Here is a 25457-nt window from a genome sequence, read left to right on the forward strand (position 1 = left end):
AAATGCCTGACTCATCACAATCAGATAGAAGCGTAACCCAGATTATCCGATGGGAGTCGTATACTATGTGAAACTGCCAGAAAGAAAAAAGCGAACAGGAAACCATTAACTACAGGCGCTAAAAAAGGAACGAGAGATCTGCAGGGTTCCTCTGCTTCTCCCAGAGTGGCTGTTCTGCTTCCTGAGCCCAACACTTGCCTCCAAATGCCATTAAAGAATTATATATTTTTTAAATTTTATAGTTTCTCAGACGTGGAAATAACTTCAATTCTTTTCTATATTGCAAATGTCCTCATTAATGTTCAGAGCATGAAGTCTGGACTGTCAATCAGTTGTGGTATCCTCAATTTTAAAGGAAACTTCAGTTAACAGAAAAGTATACAATACAAACCCTGTTAAATGCACATTATAAATAAAAAAGTAAATTTAAAATGAGTACAAATTATTCGGATTATATATATATCCAAATCACTCTACCAGGAACTACAGACTTTAAAGTCACATTTTTAGGTCTAAACAAGCATTTGAGGACACCACAAATACATAACAAAAGACTTTTATTTTGAAATTACAAACAGGCTTCCTGTTCAGATATTTACAGCTGGAAAAAAAACAATAACATTTATAAAAAACAAAATGTGTCCTTTTCCTGCAATGATGCAGTCCATTATAAAACTCCCAGAACGCTCTGCATTCAGACAGGTGTGACGGTGGATGAGTCTCAGACGGTTTCCTGCTGACCGTCAGTCACTCTGACGCCTCGCCGTCTTTCTGTTTCTTCTTCTTCTTCTTCTTCTTGGCACTTTCAACAACCTATAAGACAGAGCGTTTGTAATATATTTAATATTGTGTAAACATGATTGAATCTGCAGAATGAGAGCTAGTTAACGTTAGCCACCAGCACAGGCCAGTCTTGTCATGGTGCATTCAGGCTCTGTTCAGTATGTTGAAGGTATATTATAACGTTATGTGTTCAACGTAATCTTATAAAAAAGGTAGTTTAGTGAGAAAACCCGGTTGTTTGAAGTTGTTTTCACAGCAACATAAAACAGTTTAGAGGAGAGGTGACCTAATGGTACGGCTATCAAATGGTTTTGAGTTAAATACTAGGGCTGCCACTAACAGTGGACAGTCTCCCTGGAGCACAATGGTGCAGCCCTGGTACTCTTGAACTCACAACCATTCAGTGTTCTGTTTGGAAGCCGTACCACTAGGCCATCACCACCACCTCATACTTAACCCTCAGTTGCTCCAGGTAGACCGTCCCTATATTTAGTTAGATAAGAGTGTCCACTAAATGACCTGTAATGTAATTATGACCGACTCACACTCCCCTCTACCTTTAGTTTTCTGGTTTGTCAGGAAGTTAAACGAAGTACATTGACCGCGGTATTGAGAATCTTGGAATTTCACTGCCAATCAACTACTAAAGTTCTGGTATCGTGACATCCCTACACTAATGAGCAATACTGCACTACAGGTTAAGGACCTGCACCTCAAGTCTACATGTGTATAAAAGTGAGTTTATTACATAACTGAAATTCTTCATACATTTTGTTTTGATCAACAAACACTAGTTATTCGTTATGGGTCGGTGGTGCAGGGACTTGGATAAGGTTAATCTAGACCTGAAAAATAGTCAAATTGAAAGCGGCAAAGCAAACCTGCGATATTCATTGAAAGGTAAAGATTTAACTTGACAGCTGAGAACATTAGAATTATATTTATGCAAGTTTTTAATATATAAATAGGTTTAAAAATATTCCATCATGCGCATTCAGAATGTTTTTCTGCATCATGTGACTTCCTGTCTACCGCCATTTTAAATTCACCTCTGCCTCAGGCTCCTCCCCCACCTCCTCAGGCTCCTCCAGTTTCACCCTCTTCTCTTTCTTCTTCTTCTTCTCTTTCTTCAAGTCCTCTGCAGTCGCCGTGGTTGCCGCGTCGCCGTCGCTGTCTGCCTCCCTTTTCCTCTGCAGAGAACAAAGGTTAAAGGTCAGATTCATCGTTTCAGGTAAGTCTGCTCTGATTGGACAGTGATGCACGACATCATATACATGTATAAATATTAATGTGTGTATACAACGATAAGTTGAACAGAAACAAAATCTCCAACTGTTCTAATAATCTATTACTGATAAAGTAAAGCTTCCTGCAGAAATGTCTTTAAATGTTTTCAGCTTCAAATATGAAGATTTGCTGCTTTTCTCAGTTTTATATGGTATTTAGTGACAAAGACATTTAAAGACATCAGGTTGGACATTTCAGTACTTTGACACCGACATTTTATACACCAAACCATTATAATTAATCTGCATCTGACATACAGTGGATTTTGAGTATCAAAGTATTCATTCTTTACCTTTGTAGACGTGTCACATGACTCAGTCACTTTTGAGATGCTGCCAACGGGAAAAAACATGTTTTAAACATTTAAACTGAGCCATTGTTTCAGCTTCATTGCATCACGGATATTAATGTTGACTGTCCTCAGGTGAGCTGCAGCTCAGCTAATAGCCGACTGAAGCTCAGAGCTGAAGGTTTCTGTAGCAGAGCGACTCCCTCCAAGAGCACGGCAGCCCAGGGAGGGATAACTGTCTGCACCCCCCCCCTCAGTCAGACTTACCTGTAGTCAACGTATTGGCTCTTCCAGTCGCCCGGCGTGCTGCCGTTGGGTTTCCCGTGTTTGTCGAGGAGTCCTTTTTGAATCATCACCTTCTTTTGACTCGCCTGGTAAAAACAAGGCAAAACTTAACGTTATTATCCGACAGACTCAACATTTGAATAAACATTATCCGACAGACTCAACATTAACATAAACTTTATCATCTACCTTGGGTCCCAGGCCCCACTTCCGAGGATATGTGTCCCTCTCCATGATCACCCTCTTTATCTTGGCAACCACACCGTGGTCACACGTGGAGATCACCGCAGTCGTCATCAGAGCGACGCCTTCAGAACAAACAACTCGTGTCAGATTAAACCAATGAACCTCATTATTAATGTGTAAATGTTCAGCCATCAGAGAAGGGTGATAGATAGCAGGTCATCACGGCCCGAGGGCTGCGGCATCTACTCAGATCATCATGTGGCTCAGGATTGCCCCCCCCCCAACCCCCTGCCGTCTCACCTGTGCAGATGGCCTCGCCCTTTGTAGTTATCACTACAATGTCCTGGTTCATCTCGATGCCGTCTTCGTACCTGAGCACACCTGGCAGCATGATCTTCGCCCCGTAACAGATGGCGTTCACCTGGAGACAACTCAATTAGAGTCTGCAATAATAATAAATATAATAATTTGGCATGTTTCAACTGTAGAACTGACCATGGCCTCTTCCACAGATATTAAACTAATCTTTCCTGCATTTTAACTAGAATATATCTTAATACTTTCTCTACGTTTCGGCTTCAAACCATTTTATATCACTAAAACAGATGTTGAAAAAGTATGTTCTCATTATTTTGCCCCATCAGAGACTGTTGATATAATAAATAACTCACAGCGCTGTCCTTCATCACCAGCCGTTTGTAGGACACCAGCAGCTTCTCCAGAGGAAAGATGACTCTCCTCAGATATGTCTCGTCTTTGTTGTGATCAAACTGCCACTGAGCGTCCAGAACGTCGTGCATCGTTACCATGTGATCCTAAACACGAAAACACAGAAAATATGTCATACACAGCAGCGAGCGGGTTTCTGGCTGAGCATTCACTTCAGCTGGTTTCATCGTTACAACTACCATAAATCATCCTGCTGAACCCCATCCTAGAACATTTCGATTCAAGTTCTTTTACAACAACTGTCTCTCAGCCCTGTTTCAAATCCAAAAAGTTCTCATTATGTCTTTTACATTTGCAAATGAGAAAATCCTCCACCACGGCAAATTCAGCTGCAGCAGACTCAAATAAGCAGCAGACTCATAGGGTAATTAGTCTTCCACCCTTCGGGGATTGAACACCATCACTGTACGATGCTGTGCGCAGTGGGAGGCTCCAGTCACTATGGACAGTGTGCCGAGAGTCTCCGCTGCAGTTTCTGTTTCAAAGTTTAATTGTCAGCTCCGCACTGATCAGCAGGACTGAACTCAACACTTTGAAAAGGTTAACAGGAAGTGATGCAGACCTTCTCTCCCAGCACGCCAGACCGGACTCTCCTCAGCTCCTGCATCTGACCGCCAACCCCGAGCATCAGCCCCAGGTGGACACACAGCGTACGGATGTAGGTTCCTGCCTCACAGCTCACCCAGAAGATACCTGCAGAAACAAGCCAGAACTTTTAATTCCTCCAGTAAAGTAGAGGGCTCTAAAGCTATTTGAAATATGCCATAGAACAAAAAGGCAACGGCAGGCCATCGCTGCCCCAAAGTAATGCCAAAACATTTAGCTAGCCCCCTGGTGGCTTGGGTACATCTAGGAAGCTATTAACCTAACCGTTGTAATGATTAGTATCATTGATCTTACCAAGCCTCCTCTCAGGGTCGTATTCAATCAATTTGCTCTCGTAGACCGTTCGGACTCTTAGTTGCCGCTTCACGGCGGCGATCAGTGGCGGTCGCTGGAACAGCGCGCCAGTCAGCGACTCCAACCCCTGCAGACAAACACCGGGTCAGCAACAAGCACATGCCGACAGCCAGCCAATCAGATAAAAATATCTAATCATCTAAAACTTAACCTGCAAGTCTGTATTGTACTGAACAAGTGTATCTATAAAAGTCTAAATTATAGTTCAACATTCCGCCCCTGCAGTTGTAATGAAGGAGATATTAAAAGCTTAAGAAAGAAAACACTCAACACAAGACTGTTAAATTAATTTATTAAACACTTTGGACTCACCCGGGCCAGCGTGTGTTCGCTCTCTATGGCATTGTGCAGCCGAACAATCCCCACATACTCTTTACCTGCAACACACACAGAGAGTAGTGAGGAGGGCCACTGGGTTTTACTGTGCTCACGCTCCTGGCAGACGGGCGGAGATACGCATAGAAATTATTTAATGTTACAGTACCGGCGCTCTGCTGGGACTTGACCAATCGCGTGGCTCGATCCACACAGACAATCAGACAGCCGGTGACCTTGGGGTCGAGTGTGCCGCTGTGACCAGTCTTCTCCACCCGTAGGATCCTCCGGATCCATGCCACCACCTCGTGAGACGACGGGTTCGCCGGCTTGTCCAGGTTGATGAAGCCCGTCCTGCCATGAAACATCATCTGTTAGCATTATTTGACAGTCCTGGTTGTTAGCATGACAGGCATGGTTCCTGTTAGCATTACCTGACATAGTCCTGGATGTTTCTCTTCAGGGGGTTGCTGCCGTTTGGTAGAGGTGTATAATGAGCAGTCCGGATATTCAGTTTATCAAAATTCTGCAGGAAACAAATATTTAATTACGATCAGATTTTCACACCATTATCGTGCAGACATACATTTATTTGCTCTCATTTTGGTAGTTTGAAGCTATGAAAGTCGCAGCATGTGATCAGAACCGTTAAATCGTCTCGGCAGCGTTCGTGCCGAGTCTCTCACCGCACGGTTTGGGGTAGTTGCCCGGCAGAACGTCGGGACAACGCCGGCACCGTTGCGGAGAGGCTCCGCCCCCAGAACGGGAGCAGAGGTTGTGACTGAGACAAAATGGCCGCTCAGAGAATGGATAAACAGCTTCATCATTTCACACGCTGCCGATAAGCATAGACGACAGGTTGTCGGGGGGTTGAACGTCATCACGCTAACATTAGCCAACTTTAGCTTTGCGGTGGTAACATGAAGTCATGCGACTTGCTGTAGGTCCTTTATAGTCCAATGTTAGCCTTTTACCAAATGTACAACTAAATGTAAATATGAGATTTGTTTGCCACATATTTTTTTGCTGTCTAATGGAACAATCCCCTTTCTCTGGAGGGAACCAGGACGATGTCAAACAAGCACATCCTCCCTGCAGCTTTTAGTTTGGCTTCTCAATAACCCACAGGTTTCAAATGCATCAGTCACCTTCAGTAACAAAGGCCACTGCGACGTGTCCAAAGAGGGGACTTTGGACTCTGGCTGGATGAAGAAGTCTCCACTCTGCTGGATCTCCTGTTGAATGTTGAGGGGAATAATAAACTTTAGAGCACTTTGCATATATGAGCTGCATCTGTAAGTGCTTTACAATATATACAGAAATATGCAAATACAGCACTTTTAAATAGCAAAGAAAATGCCCTAAAACACTATCAATTTAAAAAACACAATACAAGACCCTTTAAAAACTAATACAAATTAGTAAATAGGTTTTGGGCTGTCAATTATAGTTTAGAGATCTTAGTCAGGAGTAACAGGCCCTATAGATACTGGGAGTCAGGAGTGACAGGCTCTGTAGATACTGGGAGTCAGGAGTGACAGGATCTACAGATACTGGGAGTCAGGAGTAACAGGATCTATAGATACTGGGAGTCAGGAGTAACAGGCCCTATAGATACTGGGAGTCAGGAGTAACAGGATCTATAGATACTGGGAGTCAGGAGTAACAGGCCCTGTAGATACTGGGAGTCAGGAGTAACAGGCCCTATAGATACTGGGAGTCAGGAGTAACAGGCCCTGTAGATACTGGGAGTCAGGAGTGACAGGCTCTGTAGATACTGGGAGTCAGGAGTAACAGGATCTATAGATACTGGGAGTCAGGAGTAACAGGCCCTATAGATACTGGGAGTCAGGAGTAACAGGCCCTATAGATACTGGGAGTCAGGAGTAACAGGATCTATAGATACTGGGAGTCAGGAGTAACAGGCCCTGTAGATACTGGGAGTCAGGAGTGACAGGCTCTGTAGATACTGGGAGTCAGGAGTAACAGGATCTATAGATACTGGGAGTCAGGAGTAACAGGCCCTATAGATACTGGGAGTCAGGAGTAACAGGATCTATAGATACTGGGAGTCAGGAGTAACAGGATCTATAGATACTGGGAGTCAGGAGTAACAGGATCTATAGATACTGGGAGTCAGGAGTAACAGGATCTATAGATACTGGGAGTCAGGAGTAACAGGATCTCTTCCTTGTTTGTTAAAAGTCCAGCAGCACAGCTTAGAACAAGTGGTAAAACAGAAACGATCTATTCTAATTGAATATAAAGCATAAATAGTGACATCCGTACTTTCCAACGTTTTTGAAATGCTTGGTCACCTAACTTCTGATTATTCTCCAGATGCAGTGTTTGATACAGTAGATTTAATAAAGTGCTTTGCTCACCCCGACTTCTTCACTAACTTTCTTAGTCTTCTTCTTTTTCTTCCCCGACAGTGCTGAAACACAATAAAAATTAGTCATGCGGCCTGCAAAGAAGTCAAATCAATAAGTTGAGTTACATTTAAATGTAAATTCAGATCAGGGTTTAAACTTTAATTGATAGAGGTTAGAGAGAAGTCGCCCACGTGGCCTCTCCGACAACACGCGGTGGTTAGCATCGGATGGCTAACATAGAGCTAACCGTCTGCGATGATAAAACATCCCATAATTCACACGTGGCCGGCCAGCTGTGGTCGATACATGAAGCTGGGCAGATTTTTACTCAAACTGTCTCCATTCAAATTAAACATTCACGGTCAAACCTCCTGAAATGTGTCTCCTACATTACATTACGAGTTATTACTAGTCAGCAGGTTGTTGTTAGTAAGAGGGTTGTTGTTAGTAAGCAGGTTATTGTTAGTAAGAGGGTTGTTGTTAGTAAGCAGGTTATTGTTAGTAAGCAGGTTATTGTTAGTAAGAGGGTTATTTCTATAGTCTGCCCGCGCGCCGCCACACGTGGCAGCAGCGCAGAGCCGTGCAGGCCCCTCGGCTGTAACAGGGCCACAGTGTCGTACATTACAGCTGGCGTCTGCATGAAACGCGCCCAGTTAACACCATTTAAACGAGACGAACACCTAAAACTAACACTGGACAACACGTTCAAATATCTTTAAATAACGTTTTTCCTCAATGCCGTTTGTTATCAAACGCAGACAAACTGAGCGTGAAGGTGCGTTAAATACCCAAGAGTAAGAGCTTGAGCTCGTACACATTCACCAGGTTCAGGTATAGGTTACCTTATAAATTCAAAAAGAGAGATAGAGGTAAGTTTCACGTGTTTTCAATTAAACGTGCAGCACGCTCACCTTCTGTGTCCGCCATCTTCAACTGAAAGACTGTGCACAGAGAGCCTCCTCCTCTTCATCTCTCTGCTTCTTCTTCTGTGGCTTCCGGCAGACCGGTTGCTTTCCTGCACACTGCTGCCTCCCACATGTTGGGATTATGTTGCACTTCCTTCCACGAGTCTCACGGTTTGTTTTCTGCAGGTTCCGGTCCCATAGTCTCCTCTCTCACGAACCGGTTTTAAACATTTCTTCCTAAAACCCGTCACTATTCTCATAATCCCCAGTGTTTTCTGATTTAGGATTTGTTCTTATGTAAGAATACACTCTTGTTTGTTCAGAATATTTGGTTATTGTGATTTCTTCAATCATACAGTTGTATAATATAGGATTTAATTTACAATCATATTTGTATCATTGATTATATTATTAAATAATGGCATAATGGTCTTATAAATAAATAAACACTACACCAATGGTTATTTTTACTTCCTCTATAACTTTGATTCTTCAATTAATTCTCTCAACTTTTATTTTCAGGTTATGTGCCGTGCAGTCTCAGGCACTTTAATGGGGATAATTAGTTATTATTATTATTATTATTATTATTATTATTATTATTATTATTATTAACTGATAATTAGGACCAGCTGGCGTTTAGATTACGAGGACAATGGGATTCATCATTATGGGAACACAGGTACGAACAAGGCTTTTCTTTCTCAAGAAAAAATGTAAGAACAAATTTAGGAAGATATTAATGAATGAGTTACATTACATTTTATTACTTTACAATTAATTTAGCTAAGGTTTTTGTCCAAAGCGACAATAAGTGCAAACAATCATGAGGATACAACTCCTAACAGCAACACTCTTGCAGGTATATTAGCTTCAAATAAGCCAACCAACTTAAGTGCTATATACAGAAATAAGAATTTGTTTTATTATTATTTGTAATTATTAGCAACGGTGCAGTCGAAACAGGAGGGTTTTGTGTCTTTGACAAAAGGTGTGCAGACTTCCTGCTGATCTGACATCATTGAGCTCGTTCCACCATTTAGGAGCAGGACAGCAAACAGGTTTTGTTTGAGTGGAATCTGAGTCCCACTCGCAGTGAAGGAGCAGCGAGCTGATTGGCTGATACAGAGCGAAGTGAGCGAGCTGGGGTGTCTGGTTTAACCGTGGCCTGGATGTAGGAAGGACCTGATCCATTCACAGCACGGTGGACCAGCACCCGAGTCTGGAAGCAGAATCTGGAAGCTACTGGTAACCAGTGAAGGGAGGGAGGAGCGGTGCATTGTGGGAAAACTGGGAGGGGTTAAAGACCCCTGCATAATAAAGTACATTACTACATGTCTTTGTGTAATAAATAAACTACATTACTACGGGGCGGTTTCACAGACAGAGCTTAAACCTAGTCCCAGACTAAAATGCCTGTTTAAATTGTTCTAATTCTAAGCGACCTGCACAGACTCATCTTAAAATAGTCCTAGATTTAGCTTGTTCTGGATTAAACTAAACTGGTTGCAAGGGGGAGGATTAGAGCTACTCTAGGACTACATTTAATCCTAAATGAATCCTTCAAGGAGGCAGGTATAACCTCTGCTTAAATCCAACTGTCTGTTTGTGAGGCAGCATGGAATACTTGGATTACCTAAATGAAGGTGAACATGCACAGCAGAGGCCAGGCGGACAAATATTTGCTGATAGGAGTAATCCATTAAATGACTATAATGAAATAACTTTTCCAGACCGCTTTAGAATGTACAAAGAAAATGCATTGCAAATAATATATTTGTTTGAGTCCGTGACCCCCTGTTGAAGATTTATGGGTACTGCAGGGGGGTCGCAAAACTGTTTGTAGATAAAGCAAATATTCTATAACAATAATGTGTTTTTTAATTTGCACATTCACATCCCCCTGTCGCACACAACTCGGACAGCAGCCCCCGCCCCTCGTTTGAATACCGTTGCAGTAGGGGTTCCCTGCTGCATGCTACACCAGTTTGGGGGTCCTTGGCCTGGAAAACATTGAAGACCCCTGAAGGCCTTTCCTCCTCGTATCAAAGAGGAAGGCCTTTACCCACTTCGCACCAAGTTTTTTGGCAACTGGAACTTTTCATCGGGAAGCTGGTGATTTGTGTGACGTCAGTGAAGCAACTATTTGTAGAATAGTTCACAAAGTCTGCAAGGCCATTTGCGAAGTGAGGAGTATTTATATAAAGTTCCCTGATGCTGCTGCCCAAGCAAACAAATAAATGCAGTTCTATGAATATGGCCACTTCCCAGGAGTGATTGGCTTTTCATGCATGGTCATCTTGTTCTCTGCCGAAAGGTGGTGGTCAGGGTTAGGGTTAACCCAGCAGATGTGGATGGCACACACACTCACTGTGCCCTGGCTTTTCCAGCCTGTTTAGATTCCTTTCCTCTGGGAAAATAACACCATTAGAAACACAAATATAACCATATGATCCACAGTCATACTCGTATAATACCAAATACCTATGTAAATGTATGTACAGTAGTATTATGTTCAGTGGACCTAATCCATGACAACCCAGAGTTGAGACCAGGACAAAGAGTTGCAGTCTTACACACTTCTCTGTGCTTCTTTCCGGGCAGTCACCCACTCAAATCCCCATAGTGACTGTGTCTGCCCCACGACCACTGAAACTAATCAAGTCTATGGTTAACAGAAGAGGAGTTATACATGAAAACCTAATTAAAATAAACACCACCGCTGCAAAAGTGCAACTAAATAAAAAAATGAAATGTGGGCTCTTAAACATCAGATCTTTATCAACGAAAGCTGGATTGGTAAATGATTTAATATCAGATAATAAGATTGATTTATTTTGTCTCACTGAAACCTGAGACATGAAGAATATGTCTAAATAAATCCACTCTACCTGGTCATATTAATACTCACATTCCTCGAGGTACTGGCCGAGGAGGTGGAGTTGCGGTCATATTTGACTCAAACCTCTTGATCAATCCTAAGCCTAAACTAAACTATAACTCTTTTGAAAGCCTTGTTATTACGCTCTCAAACCCAACATGGAAAACAATAAAGCCAGTTTTATTTGTTACTGTGTACCGCCCTCCTGGTCCGTATTCTGAATTTCTATCTGAATTCTCAGAATTTTTATCAAATTTAGTCCTTAAAACAGATAAAGTAATTATTGTAGGTGACTTTAATATTCATGTGGATGTTGATAGTGACAGCCTTAATAATGCATTTATCTCAATATTAGATTCAATTGGGTTCAGTCAGAATGTACATGAACCAACTCACTGTTTAAACCACACTCTGGACCTTGTTCTGGGATATGGTGTTGAAATTGAAAGTTTATCAGTGTGTCCACATAATCCTCCTTTATCAGAACATTTTAATAACTTTTGAAGTCCTGTTACTGGACTACAAGCCAGTAGGCAAAATATCCTACGCTCGATGTTTATCTGAAAGTGCTGTGACTAAATTTAAGGAAGTGATTCCATCAGCACTTAATTCAATACCAGGACTCAATATCAATATAACAGAGGACTCCAATGCTAACTTTAGTCCCTCCCAAATTAATCATCTTGTTGATAGCGCTGCAGCCTCACTGCGAATAACACTCGACTCTGTCGCTCCTCTAAAGAAGAAGATCATAAAACAGAAAAAGAAAGCTCCATGGCTTAATTTACAAATCCGCAAACTAAAACAAAAGTCGAGAAATCTTGAAAGTAAATGGCGTTCCCCTAAATTGGAAGAATCTCGTTTAGTCTGGTTAGATCATCTTAAAACGTATAAGAAGGCTCTCCGTAATGCCAGAGCAGCTTATTACTCTTCCTTAATAGAAGAAAAAAAGAACAACCCCAGGTTTCTTTTCAGCACTGTAGCCAGGCTGACAGAGAGCCACAGCTCTACAGAGCCTTCTATTCCTATATCTCTCAGTAGTGACGACTTCATGAGTTTCTTTAACGATAAAATTATAATTATTAGAGACAAAATTAATCTCCTCCTGACCTCAATTGGTAATGACTTAACTTCAACTGTTGGAATTTTAAAAACATCTGTAACTCCTGAAATATATCTAGACTGTTTTACTCCAATCAACCTTAACCAACTAACTTCAACAATCTCATCGTCTAAACCATCAACCTGTCTTTTGGACCCGATTCCAACTAAGCTGTTTAAAGAAGTTTTAACCTTAATTAACACTTCGTTATTAAATATGATCAACCTGTCTCTATTATCTGGCTACGTACCAAAATCCTTTAAAGTAGCTGTAATAAAACCACTTCTTAAAAAGCCTAGTCTTGATCCAGAGGTTTTAGCCAACTATAGGCTGATATCTAACCTTCCCTTTCTCGCTAAGATCCTCGAGAAAGCAGTCGCAAAACAGTTGTGTGATTTTTTTTACATAATAATAGTTTATTGGAGGTTTTTCAATCTGGATTTAGAGTTCATCATAGCACAGAGACGGCACTGGTGAAAGTTACCAATGACCTTCTATTGGCATCAGACAAAGGACTTGTCTCTGTTCTTGTCTTGTTAGACCTCAGTGCTGCTTTCGACACTGTTGATCATGACATTCTACTACAGAGACTGGAACATTGTGTTGGCATAAAAGGAACCGCACTAAGCTGGTTCAAGTCCTATTTATCTGAGCGATCTCAATGTGAACTTGTTAACGATAAATCCTCCATGACAGCCAAAGTCAGTCTTGGAGTTCCGCAGGGTTCTGTACTTGGACCGATTCTATTCACCTTATATATGCTTCCTTTGGGCAATATTATAAGGAACCACTCTAAAAACTTTCATTGTTATGCGGATGATACCCAATTATATCTATCAATTAAACCAGATGAAACCAATCAATTGGCTAAACTTCAAGCATGCCTTAAGGACATAAAAACTTGGATGTCTAGCAACCTTTTGACGTTAAACACAGACAAAACTGAAGTTATTATACTTGGCCCTAAACGCCTCATTTTCTAATGACATAGAAGCTCTGGATGGCATTAACTTGGCCTCCAGCACCACTGTAAGGAATCTTGGCGTCATCTTTGATCAAGATCTGTCGTTTAACTCCCACATAAAACAAATCTCAAGGACTGCCTTCTTTCATCTACGTAACATTGCAAAAATAAGACACATCCTGTCTCAAAATGATGCAGAAAAACTAGTCCATGCATTTGTTACTTCAAGGCTGGATTACTGCAACTCATTGTTATCAGGTTGTCCCAAAAAGTCGCTTAAGACTCTTCAGTTGATCCAAAATGCAGCGGCACATGTATTGACTAGAAGAAGGAAACGGGATCATATTACTCCTGTTTTAGCTGCTCTGCACTGGCTCCCGGTAAAATACAGAATAGAATTCAAAATCCTTCTCCTGACTTACAAATCAATTAAAGGTCAGGCTCCAGCATATCTTAAAGATCTCATAGTACCTTATAAACCAACTAGAGCATTACGCTCCCAGACTGCAAGGTTACTTGTGGTTCCTAGAGTCTCTAAGAGTACAATGGGAGCCAGAGCCTTCAGCTATCAAGCTCCTCTCCAGTGGAACCAGCTTCCAGTTTGTGTTCGGGAGGCAGACTCTCTCTCAGACTGTCTCTCATGTGGCAGGTTGCCTCTGATAAAGTTTACGTCAGGATCATGAATCGTGACAGCGCCTGCTGACCTGGTCCTGCTGGACACCGGGAAGCCTTATTGACATTTTCCTGGATTCATCCAAACTTTCTATTTCTTTTTTTTCCAACACAACATAATTTCTGTCAAATGTTGTATTTGTACTATGTTGTTTATCCTGTACACACGACATCTATTGCACGTCTGTCCGTCCTGGGAGAGGGATCCCTCCTCAGTTGCTCTCCCTGAGGTTTCTTCCATTTTTTCCCCTTTAATTTTGGGGTTTCTTTTAGGAAGTTTTTCCTTGTGCGATGCGAGGGTCTAAGGACAGAGGATGTCGTAACCTGTACAGTCTGTAAAGCACACTGAGACAAATGTATAATTTGTGATATTGGGCTATACAAATAAATTTGATTTGATTTGATTTGATTTGGTGTGTGTGTGTGTGCCACTGTGCTTCACAGATCAGCAACATGAAAGCTTTTGAAAAAGATACTGACAGGGGACTATAATTACCTGACAACGTAACTAATTAACTTTCTGTGGTGTATTTACCATTTGTGGTCAGGTCTTCTGAACTTTCTACATGGTCATCGTCTGGTACACCACCCAGAGGTCGCTAGTGCTCTTTAATTCCAGACAGCAAGTCACCAAATTCATTGGTGTTGTTTGTGTTTGGTCCTCCACCAGTCTTACATCTCTTCTGGCCTCTGCGTTCAAGCTTTTTAAAGCCAGTTTAAGGTTCTTCCACAGTCTATAAAGACAGATATCATTTTGTGTGATATTGTAAAATATAAATTTGAGAAATATGAAATAATCATAGTGCAATAATAAAGATATCTCACCTGAAGTTGCTGTACTGTTCTTGTTGTGACATTTTCATTGGCATTGAATTCACTACAAATTACAGCCCAACCACTCTTTTTCTTTGTAGCAGTAGTATGTTTTTTACTTTCTATAATTGGAGGGTTGGACACAATTTGCTTTAGTAGCATTCTTTCATATTCACTAAAGTTTTTGGAACGTATTCTTTTTGCATCTACCAGACTTCTGTCTCTAGATTCACATCAGAATTGGTCTTTTTGAATCCATTCCGGGTTTTTATGAGCACCATTACACCAACAGCATGTGCTCATACTTTACCTAATGAGGCTTAACCCAGGTGTTCTCCTTTAGTCTGATTTACCTTACTCCAAGACTCTATAGTCTGCGACTAACCAAGCTAAACTTAAGCCACTTTTATGCAAGCTACTTAAATGTTTTAGATTAACTAGTCCACATTAAGGCCTATTCCTGGTTTAGTCTAAAGTATGTCTGTGAAACCGCGTATTCTCTTAAATGAGCTTAAAAGCATATCTCCTTCTTTGCCGGATGGGAGCTGTAGCCGTTTAAAATGTGGATATCTCTCACTTGGAATTACAACTAGGGGGCTTACAGCAACCTATATTTTCCACGTGGCAGCTTGTAGTCACATTCATTTGTGAATGGGTGATAAACATTTAAAGTGAGGCAAGCGTGAGGAAAGGCCATGGTACATTTAGATCAAGACATGAGTTTGCTCAGTAGATTTATTTATTAGATTATGGTTTCTTGTGTGTACAGAGGAGCAGCTTATGTTGCTCCAAATGCTGGTATTACTATCATGTATAAAACTTATATCTATAACAAGTCATTGGTTCACCAAACAAATGTGAGCCTACCTAAATCTTTTGAATAAACATGCACACATAAATGAACATCCCAATGAAGGAGGAAAATAAGCTTACAGATAAGTCATAATTGTAAATTATTGGAAAGTCTGGATTATCTTCACAATTGGGGTCTTGACGTTTGTTGCAGCAGGGTCCTCATGTCCAGCAGTGCATCATGCAGGGCTCCCATCAGACGGACTCCATTACTTTCTGTGCAGCTGTCGCCAGCTGAAAGACTGGACACGTAGAGGTCAATGTCATAGTCGTTGATACCAAAGACCACCTCGAATAGTCCGGGACTGTAGCTGCCGTTACAGACCTGACACCCTCTGCTGGATGTTACCTAGTCAAGTGAGAATGAATGCAATGCTTAGTTATTGTTGAAATGTGTTTCTGTGAAATTTAGTGAGCATTTTAAGCATGACAATCCTTTTGTTAATGTATGATATTGTAATGTAAACCTGACCAGTGAGGGTAGGGCCCATCTTTTGTCTCCTTTAACTTTCTCCATGACTTTCTCTCATTTTAGGGACCCTTCTTTAAAATGATTAAGTGCAAAGTGTCTTATTATTCAGTGAACTAACTAAAACTGTGTGACGTATGCGTGCAACGCCATTTTGGATGAAAAACAAAATCAACAATGGCGTCTAAAGCGAACAACAACAACTCCGACTTCTTCAAATATTTTGACTCTCTGGAGTCCTCTGCAAAGGCAAGATTCAGAGAAAAAACAAAAACATGCACAGAAGAAAAGAGCAAATGGCTGCCATCACATGTAAAGAAAGTGCCTTATTTACCAGTCAGCGATATGGAGAAGTAAGGTCTTACAGTGTTCGGGTATATCATAAGCACAAATGTTTAACGTAAACATTGAAAACATAGCTTTAGCATGAGCTCTTACCAGATATAAAGTGGACGCCACACACACGGGTGAACTGTGCTTCTTCTTCTGTTAAATCCTCACGAGTTATGTTGCTAACCCAGCTGACGGCGTTCGGACAGCAACTCATCCCTCTTTTGTGGATCGTTGTTTTTGATGATTTTAGGAAATCTAAAGAAGCGTTTCTCTGGGTCACGAGTAGCGTTATGACCACAACTATACACTGCTCACACGATTGGCCTTTGTCTTTCAATCTTAGACGTTTAAATACAAAGAAAATTACGAAGCGTTGCAGCAACTCGCACGCGAACGGGCGCAGTCTTGGTTGTGTATATCATCCAACATGGCTGATTTACGGGTTGGGACGTAAGCGTGACGTCACATGCACACGATCTATACCACTAGACCAGTGGTTCCCAAATGGTGTGCTGAGACAAATCCCGGTGTGCTGTGGGATTTTGAAACAATTAGGCCTATTGCATTTAACTGTACACAAGGTTATGAATGATCTTTTATTTACTTCAGTGTTTCCCCTAGGTTTACTGCTCTGCGGGATGCTGCCTGGGCTGGACCAAATCCGTGTGTGGCGCAGATTTTTTAACTTCTCTTCTTACCTTTCCTCCGCTCGGTCTCTGACTGTAAAGTGTGTGCGCGCGCGTGTGTGTGTTGTGTGGGTTCGGAAGCGGAGCTCCGCCCTTCACGAAGCAGAGGAGAGAATGTAAATACGCAAAGCAACTGAAACGTGCACATAAATGAGATAAATGACATAAGCGTTTAGTTTATTTAATAAAAGAGCACCTGTACAATGTGAAAAGTGAGTTGTGAATATATTAAAAAAACAAAAAAAGAACGTCTTGAATTTCAGGGGGAGGAGGGGTGGGGGGGCGCAGCGTAGGGAAACACTGTACTTTATCGGTACTTTGTCCTACACACTTATTTCACAATATAGAAACAATAGGTCTTATATGCTTTGACCTAAATATAAATAAAACAATAAAATAAAAAAAGCGAAGACGTTTTAGCCATTTGTGCATGGTGGGAAATATTAGAGTGTGACACATCAAAGGCTCTCTTGCTAGTGTGAAGGAGAATAGCTTCTTACAAGGACTAAATGAATGTTCACAGAGTGATAACAGTGATGCTATGTGTTATAGAGGGGATTTTGCCCATATATGAACACTGGTGTTCTTTGAGACTTTGGCTTGGTCTTTGGTGTGCCTTGGCCACAGAAATTTTGGGAACCCCTGCACTAGACCACTAGACCATTACCACACATGCACATTCACATGAACTTATCTGGACATCACCCAAAGGAGCTCTATGTGAGCATCAGATGGACTTTAACCTGCAAGCTCCCGAGAAGGAAGTCTGAAGTAATGCCCGACTGAGCCCATGTGTGAACAGAGCCGCTCTTTGTCCAGAGAATTCACAGCGAGCGAGAGCGTGTTCATGATGTTTCTATCACGGCTGGAGTGAAACCGGAACGAAACAAACATCCGAGGGAGAAGAAGAAGAAGAAGAAGAAGAAGGGTCATTTACACGAAGACGGCAACCAAACTGTGTAACTGGAGAGACGAGGAGGTTCAGGAACTTCTATCTTTCACGGCCGATGCAGAAATCCTCAGAGGAATCCAAGGAACGGCAAAGACTTGTTAGTTTATGAACAAATCACGAGCCGGCTCTGCGGCCGCAGTGTCACCCATGTCCTGCCTCCTCCACACTCTCCCCAGGCGCTGCCCCCCTCGCCCAAACCAAACACAACATTTCCTGTAGAGGAGGCAGTTCACCTCCTGGGCACTGTCGAGGTGCCCTTGAGAAAGACACCGGACCCCCACACTGCTCCCCGGGCACTGTATAGTAGCTGCCCAGTGCTCCTAATAGTAGGATGGGTTAAATGCAGAGTCTAAATTTTACTGTGTGTGCTGTGTACAAGTGTGACGATTAGAAGAGGATTAAAAATCCTCCATTTTCCATTAGAATATTTAACCAGTTAAAAGTAACAGGCACTGAACACTGCACTTTTTATTTTATTTCACAGTTTCAACCCTAGTCCTTACCTGAGTTGCAAAGAATCTGTATTGAAAGGATTTTAGGAAGGTGGGATCTGTGAAAATATCAGGCATTGGGATTTTTTCTTCAGTAGACTGTTGCATAAGACCCAACAGATGTGTTTCTGAGGGGTTTCCTTCGAGTGCCTGTTAGGATGGAGACAATTCAATTTGTTTGCAAAGTCAATCACCGGATGTAGTAACAAAGGTATCCTTTAGAGTTTTCTTGCAAACAAAGTCTGTTCACGTCTGTTTCACACTAAAGTTCATTGTTTGGCCTTAAGGTATAACAAATGTGTTAATTGCATTTCCTTTGAAAGTTAGAACCAGCTCTATATGAGGAAACTGATCAGAACACTAAAACTAGACAAGATATATGCTGAAGATACATCTAACAGCTGTTTGTAACAACAGAAAGGCATCTTCACACTGAAAACAAACTGGACATACACTGAACTAACGTGTTGAATGATACTCACATTGGTAATGTTCAATCTGTGTGCCTCCATAGATTTCTCCAATAAATCAACCTTCTCTGAGTTCTGTGCAAAACAGGAAGACAAGAAAGTTCATCACTTGGGTTAGCAACCTAAGGCAGTGTGTTTGATGTCAGCAGCTCTTTCATTAGATAGTTACATTAGATAAGAGTTGCATTACAAGTTTCCCGCTCACCAGACCTGTTTATTTGGGTCATCAAAAGCCTTGACAAAGTTAGCTGAGGCAGGCGTGTGTAACTTGTTGAAACTTAAACGGCCCAGTCTGAACATACGAAGAGAGACCAGCTCCATCGATTGACAGAACCGCTGGTGTGTCCTGACAAAAGAAAGAGATCATGTAAAACAAATACTGAAGCTCTGCAAACACGGTGAGTAAAATGCTTTATTAATTATTCTGTTTGATTTGTTTATCCATTCCTCCAGATTCTGACTGTAAGAAAATGTACTTCCTGTGACCACAGCATTCTGCTTCCTTATCACCAATTCCCTGCTTTTAAGTACAACCTCAAAGCTTTTGAAAACTGCGTGAATTAATTTCATCTGAGTGTCAAAAGATTCTCTGTTGCTGCATGAATATATGATCAACGATTTTTAAATGCAAGCTTTTCAGCTCTCCAATTACCCTTGGGTTTATAACGTAAAGAGTAAAAAGCCTGCATACAAAGACCTCACCTGTAGTAGGCCAGCTGTACCGCCATCTGTACGAAATCATTGGGGCTCAACTTGTTGGCCTTTAGGCTTTTTCCCCCAAAGTGGTCAAAGACCGAGTACCTCAGATCCACGTCTCGGGCCAGTCTGTGGTGGGGATGGGAGACAATTTTTAGGTAGTTTGACAGATGTTTCCAGAAGTATATGTTGGCAAATATATATATGCCTAATGTTGAGTATAAATGTTTTGCATGAACAATATAGGCTACATTTTTTATTCTGAACATGTGATACCATTACACACTTTCTGTAGTACTAGTTCTGTCCACATGATCAATACTCTCACAGAAATTACTCTTTTCTCTTTAGTTATTATCATTTTATCTTTTACCTAACAATAGGATGTTGTACCACCAGACTAAAAGCTTCTTTCCCCAGGATATAAAATGCTGAACTACAAGACTCGGCGGACTGCTCGGAGAAGTCATGTTTTTTTTTGTTTTGTTTTTTTGTGTTTTGACCAAATGACCCACTTCATGCGTGCATGCACTCATACACTTTAGGCTAATATTGTACATTAGAAATGTTGTCTTTTATTATTGCTCTTTAATACATAAAAGTGCTACTATTTCTTTTTTACCTTTTTAATATGGTCTTTTTAATGTATGTGTTATGTCGATCGCACTATGGCCCTGGAAGCACTGTAAGTAAGTAAGATTTCACTCATATAACACCTTTTTAAATCAAAGTTACAAAGTGCTTCACAGGGAAAAACGTACATATATAGTTATGAATAGCAGAGTGAAGGCCAATCACCCTTGGACTTGCGCAGGGAGTGGGATATTGTCGGATGGTCTCAGTGGCCTAAAGGTGGTATAAGAATGTAAGAGGTCGGAGATGTATAGAGGAGCAAGACCATGTAGGGACTTTTAAGTGATTAACAGTTTCTTGAAGACTATTGTGTATTTTACCGGGGGCTTGTCAAGAGATGCAAGGATAGGTGTCATCAAGAAACTACAATTGGATTCAGTTAACAGCCTGGCTGCAGGGTTTTGCACTAGTTGCAGGCTAGTAAAAATTACGGCATGAATAAGTAATTCTACATCTCTTGTTGATAGCATTAATTAGATTTTTGTGATGTTGCGGAGTTGGATGAAGCAGATTTTGACAAGCTTGTTCATGTGAGGTTTTAAGTTTGGTCAAAGATAACACCCAGGTTTCTTGTGGGCGGTTTAACATTGGGGGCCAGAGGGCCGATGTAGGATTTTACGTCAGAAACAAAGTTAGCAAGACCAATAGGAAGGACCTCGGTTTTGTCTGAATTTAGATGAAGGAAGTTAAGTGACATCCATTCCTTAAAAGCAGCCATGCAGTCACGAGGTACATTGTAAACAGGCAGAATTAACTGAAGGTGTGTTACTTACCAGAGCTCTGCTGTAAATTCTCAACATTGTATGAGGATGTTATAGGTTTCTCTTAGTAGTGCCGTTTCTGTGCTATGTTGGTGACGAAAGCCAGATTGAAATGTATTGAAAATATCATGACCTTTAATGACCTCAAGGAGCTGCCGTGCAATGATGAATGAAAACACTATATTCCGTTCTTTTCTTTACATGCCTTTAACGAGAAGTAATAATGATAAAAGCACTTTATCTTTAAAAGCTGCTCTCACATGTCCATGTGCTGCTTGGCCTCCTCAATGTCCTTCTTGATCTCAGGTGTGATGTTGAAGTGTAGTTTCTGGGGCGCAGGCAAAGGCTCCATGTGAGACTGCATCACCTGTGGCTTTTTCCTGTTTCTACACACAAGAGAAAAGAAATAAAACATAATTTCTGAACCCTCAATCATGTGATAACAACAACGCTTACATCGACAGAAGCTAATGTATTTTTGGTCTACTTACAGAGATTCTACAATGTGATCACAGAATTTCACTCCGACCGAACCATCAGCCACAGCATGACAAAGGTTTATACCAGATGTCCCATCTTCTCTGATAATGAGCTAAAAAAAGATAAGAAACGCAAACCAAGCATTAGCATTGGAATTAGCATTAGTATTACGTTACAACACCTCATGAGTCTGAAGTTGCAAATTATTTATTGTCACATGCACAACAACTGACCCTTCGCTAAGCCCCTCTCCCCTTGGTTACTGTTAATGTCAATATGTTTTTGTTATGTTTTTCAATATCAGTGAGAAATATGCTAAAGGAAATAATAGTACTGAAATATCAGAAGTGGACAGAATGAAGACAATCTGCATTTGATAGCTTCATTCAAAATATAATTATTGTGAATGAAGAGGACATTGAAATTGAGGGAATAGCTCACCGCTCCCAATGCAAGCACCATGCCAATTACGTTAGTAAAGGACAAACATACAGGAACAACAATGATCCTGTCAATATATTGTTTTATCTTAAGATAAATTAATGTTTAGTTGTGACTCCCTTTGAAGGTTTTAGTGTGTGAAGTCAGCCTAAAAGTGAAGCGACCATCACCTGGTGAAATTATGGACCAACAGTGTTTCTGTAAAGCAGGGTAGATCAGCAGGTGTATTCCCGGTATACAGAGACTTCATTATCTGTATCTGTCTGTAACTGGATGTGGTTTATACCGGAAGTTATGTAAAACAAATGTATTTGTATATGTACCTCCTGCTGGACTGCCTACATGTGCCATCCGACCTCTACAGTTCATCCAGAATGCAGCAGCCCGACAGGTCTTTAATGCCCCCCAGTTCTCCCACAATGCACCGCTCCTCCCTTACTTCACTGGTTACCAGGTGCTGGCCTACCGTGCTGTGAATAGATCAGCCTCTTCCTACACCCAGGCCATGGTTAAACCATACACCCCAGCTCGCTCTGCATCAGCCAATCGGCTCCCTCACTGCGAGTGGGGCCCAGATTCCCCTCAAATGAAACCTGTTTGCTGTTCTGCTCCACAATGGTAGAAGGAGCTCCTGTTGATATCAGGTCAGCAGGAAGTCTGAACACCTTCTTTCGCAGACTGAAAACCCACCTGTTTAAACTGCACCTTGGCCGATAATTAAAATTTGAAAAATACAAAAGATTCTTGTTTCTGTATATAGCGCTACAGTTTGTTTGGCTTATTTGAAGCCAATATACCTGCAAGATGATTGCTGTTAGGAGTTGTATCCTCATGATTTTTGCACTTATTGTCGCTTTGGACAAAAACCTTAGCTAAATTAATTGTAATGTAATGTTTTTCTGAAAAATGGTATTGTCCCCAGTACTCGTGCCAGAAAAAACACCAGTGTTTTGTAATACAGTTTACTTATGTATAATTTGGATTTGTGTTGTATCACCTGCAGCCCTTTATCAAACCAGCGATTTGCACTGTTCCACTGGCTGCCTCCTCCTTGCAGGATCTGGTGACAATCACTGCTGTAATACATCTCCTCAGACACTGGGGGCATCGCTCCATCCAAACACAGGGTGAAGATGCTGCTTTGGATAGTGGACACTGACGCTTTGTTGGTCTCATCTAACACATAAAGGACATGCACACAAAGCAAACATCATGTTATTATGTAAACACACTACAAAAGTAGGACAAGGCCTAGATATTTTCACAATAGTTCCTTACACTACCAGGAAACACTCGTTGTTCCAAGTTATTTACAATTCTCTTTAAAACCGAATTGGACTTTTAAAAAAAAGTTTAGACCAAAAATATCCTGGCCAAAATGGTGGAACCTCCCCATTGATGTCAGGACAGCAGGTGTCTTCACACCTATAAATGTGGTATTATGGTAAATGTTATTTTGGTGGCCCATTCAACAAGTTAAGCTGCAGGACGTATGTTCATGTTGGCAAATTAGATAAGGAGTCTTTAACAGGAAAGCTAATGTGGGTCTTTGTTCAGAGTCTTTGGCTCTTATGTTGTGCAGCAGACTCCCTTCGGGCTGTTAGTCAGTGACAAAAAAAACAAAAAACAATACACAACAAGTTTATTTCACATGTTGTCATTAAGTTTTAGCTCAATGCTTCTTTAGTTTGAGTTGCATGAGAGCAGAGTACTTCTCACCCTGGATGAGGTTCATGTAGGTTTTACTCCAGTTGTCCCGATTCTCGGTGGTGAGGATGCCGACAGGTTCCATGTCGGTCTGTAGTGAGGAGTTGTAGATCCTCTCCAGCTGAACACAGAGCTGATCCACTGTCAGCAGAGTCCCATCACTGTTGTGCACCTCCAGCACAAAGAACTGGATCCAAGGAGAGGACACACATTAAGACAAAACCTGGGCCAAAGACACTCAGGGGCCCTCAAAGCCTCAGATTGTCTGTGTTGACTTTGTGGTCATTTGTAATTATTAAACTGAATAAATCTCACTGTGATTAGCATTATTTAGGACTCTGTATAGCATTTCAGTGACCTGAAAAGTCCCTGATTTCAGCAGAAACCTGAAGTAAGAACTATCAATGTGAATAGGAAACAGTTGTGTAGTACAATGATGTTTCCCACCTGATAGTTGTGTACTACAGTGATGTTTCTCACCTGACAGTTGTGTACTACAGTGATGTGTTTTCTGGTGTAGAACATCATTGAGTCCATCTTCAGTTGTGGGATTCGGCAGGATGACATTATCTCTTTGTACTGCTCCATACACAGCGGTTTCCCTCTTATGTATTCAATTGGTAGTGTGTCACTGCAAAACATAGACAAATTAAGCCAGTCAATCAATGTAATTTACATTTTTGGCCAATGATGCCCCTGAAGCTTCCACATATACTGGATGTTTAGAACTACTTTGAATAATGTAGCGATGCCTCCATCTTTGATTCTAGTTTAGCCTCTTCGCCTACATAACAAGGGAAATTACGAAGGCCTACACCAGTTAAAAGGTAGCATTACCACAGTAAGCTCACAGTTAACTAAAACCACACTATTAGTACGGTAAGAAAGTAGTTTTATTTGGAATGGCTAAAGGGTGCGGAAAAGATTGGGTAAGGGTGGTGTTCGGTGTGATGGTTGGGGTCAAGGAAAGGTATGAAAGGGGGGTTGAAGGTTTGTGTTTGGTGGGATGATTGGGGTCAAGGACAGAGATGAAAGGGGTCGAGGAATGGGATGAAAGGGGTTCAGGAATGGGATGAAAGGGGCTGGAGGAGAGAGATGAAAAGGGTCGAGGAATGGGATGAAAGTGGCAGAGGAATGGGATGAAAGGGGTCAAGGAGAGGGTTGAAAGTGGTCGAGGAATGGAATGAAATGGTCAAGGAGAGAGATGAAAGGGGTCGAGGAGAGAGATGAAAGGGGTCGAGGAATGGGATGAAAGGGGTCAAGGAGAGATAAAAAGGGTTGAGGAATGGGATGAAATTAGTTGAGGAATGGGTTGAAAGGGGTTGAGGAGAGGGATGAAAGGGCCAGAGGACAGTCTGGAACCAGAGGGTTGAAATTCAGGGTGGGGGTATGTCTTGATAAGCTTTGTGCTTTATAATCCCCTAAATAAACTTCATGGACTAGGTGAGCGTGCGCTTGACTCTAGTGGCCAAGGACTTGGGTGGTTTGGGCTAGTCTCTGGTTTACATAGGTTAAAATGGGTTTGAAAGGGCTCAAATACGAAATTAAACAGAAGAGAAAAATGGGAGAAGAGAGGCTGAGCTGGTTGGTTGCCTTATTTGAGGTTAAATTCGAGGGTGTCTGGGAAGTGGATCTTAATGTCGGATAGGCATGTGTGATGGGCGGATAAAGTGGTGCTAAATTCTGAGCATTGTAAGAAACTGAAGAAAGCTGATTATAATGTCGAAGGTGATCCGTTGTCTGAAAAAATAAGGGTAACTTTTTGGATATCTCATGCAAGCTCTGAGTCAAGGGCCTCCCAGGCTCCCAGTGTACTTTTAGAGACTCTAGGAACCACAAGGAAAAATGCAGTCTGGGAGCGCAGTGCTCTAGTTGGGTTATAAGGTACTATGAGATCTTTAAGATAAGATGGAGCGTGACCATTTATGGCTTTGTAAGTC

At 41.5% G+C, this 25457-nt stretch overlaps 2 protein-coding genes, 1 long non-coding RNA gene and 1 other non-coding gene across 4 annotated transcripts in view; all 4 read right to left on the reverse strand.

Moving 5' to 3' along the window:
- Positions 1 to 540: 540 nt before the first annotated feature.
- On the reverse strand, positions 541 to 8136 carry dkc1 (dyskeratosis congenita 1, dyskerin). The gene is made up of 15 exons (XM_029426458.1): positions 8121 to 8136; positions 7219 to 7271; positions 5983 to 6069; positions 5269 to 5360; positions 5004 to 5188; positions 4832 to 4896; positions 4460 to 4586; positions 4122 to 4252; positions 3502 to 3645; positions 3131 to 3251; positions 2834 to 2952; positions 2627 to 2730; positions 2363 to 2402; positions 1833 to 1973; positions 541 to 813 (listed from the first exon to the last, which is right to left on the reverse strand). Exons 1-15 carry the CDS (start codon positions 8134 to 8136, stop codon positions 748 to 750), a joined length of 1491 nt encoding a protein of 496 aa, XP_029282318.1. The 3' UTR covers positions 541 to 747.
- LOC115004789 (small nucleolar RNA SNORD83) lies at positions 3017 to 3093 on the reverse strand. The gene has a single exon (XR_003831879.1). It is a non-coding gene; the product is annotated as a small nucleolar RNA SNORD83 (small nucleolar RNA).
- Positions 8137 to 9961: 1825 nt separating the features above from the next.
- Positions 9962 to 14764, reverse strand: LOC115004785 (uncharacterized). Its single transcript, XR_003831878.1, has 3 exons — positions 14559 to 14764; positions 14269 to 14467; positions 9962 to 10524 (listed from the first exon to the last, which is right to left on the reverse strand). It is a non-coding gene; the product is annotated as an uncharacterized LOC115004785 (long non-coding RNA).
- Positions 14765 to 15276: 512 nt separating this feature from the next.
- Positions 15277 to 25457, reverse strand: part of LOC115004784 (carnitine O-acetyltransferase-like) — an 18396-nt gene continuing 8215 nt past the window's right edge. The window contains exons 5-14 of the mRNA XM_029426457.1: positions 23998 to 24148; positions 23530 to 23704; positions 22808 to 22986; positions 21381 to 21481; positions 21150 to 21275; positions 19502 to 19624; positions 19010 to 19145; positions 18812 to 18874; positions 18342 to 18479; positions 15277 to 15747 (exon numbers count right to left, since the gene is read on the reverse strand). Of these exons, the coding sequence (XP_029282317.1) occupies positions 15523 to 15747; positions 18342 to 18479; positions 18812 to 18874; positions 19010 to 19145; positions 19502 to 19624; positions 21150 to 21275; positions 21381 to 21481; positions 22808 to 22986; positions 23530 to 23704; positions 23998 to 24148 (1417 nt within the window). The 3' untranslated portion in view covers positions 15277 to 15522. The remainder of the gene's footprint in view (positions 15748 to 18341; positions 18480 to 18811; positions 18875 to 19009; positions 19146 to 19501; positions 19625 to 21149; positions 21276 to 21380; positions 21482 to 22807; positions 22987 to 23529; positions 23705 to 23997; positions 24149 to 25457) is intronic.

Source organism: Cottoperca gobio, unplaced genomic scaffold (assembly GCF_900634415.1).
Source record: "Cottoperca gobio unplaced genomic scaffold, fCotGob3.1 fCotGob3_187arrow_ctg1, whole genome shotgun sequence".
NCBI classification, from domain to species: domain Eukaryota; kingdom Metazoa; phylum Chordata; class Actinopteri; order Perciformes; family Bovichtidae; genus Cottoperca; species Cottoperca gobio.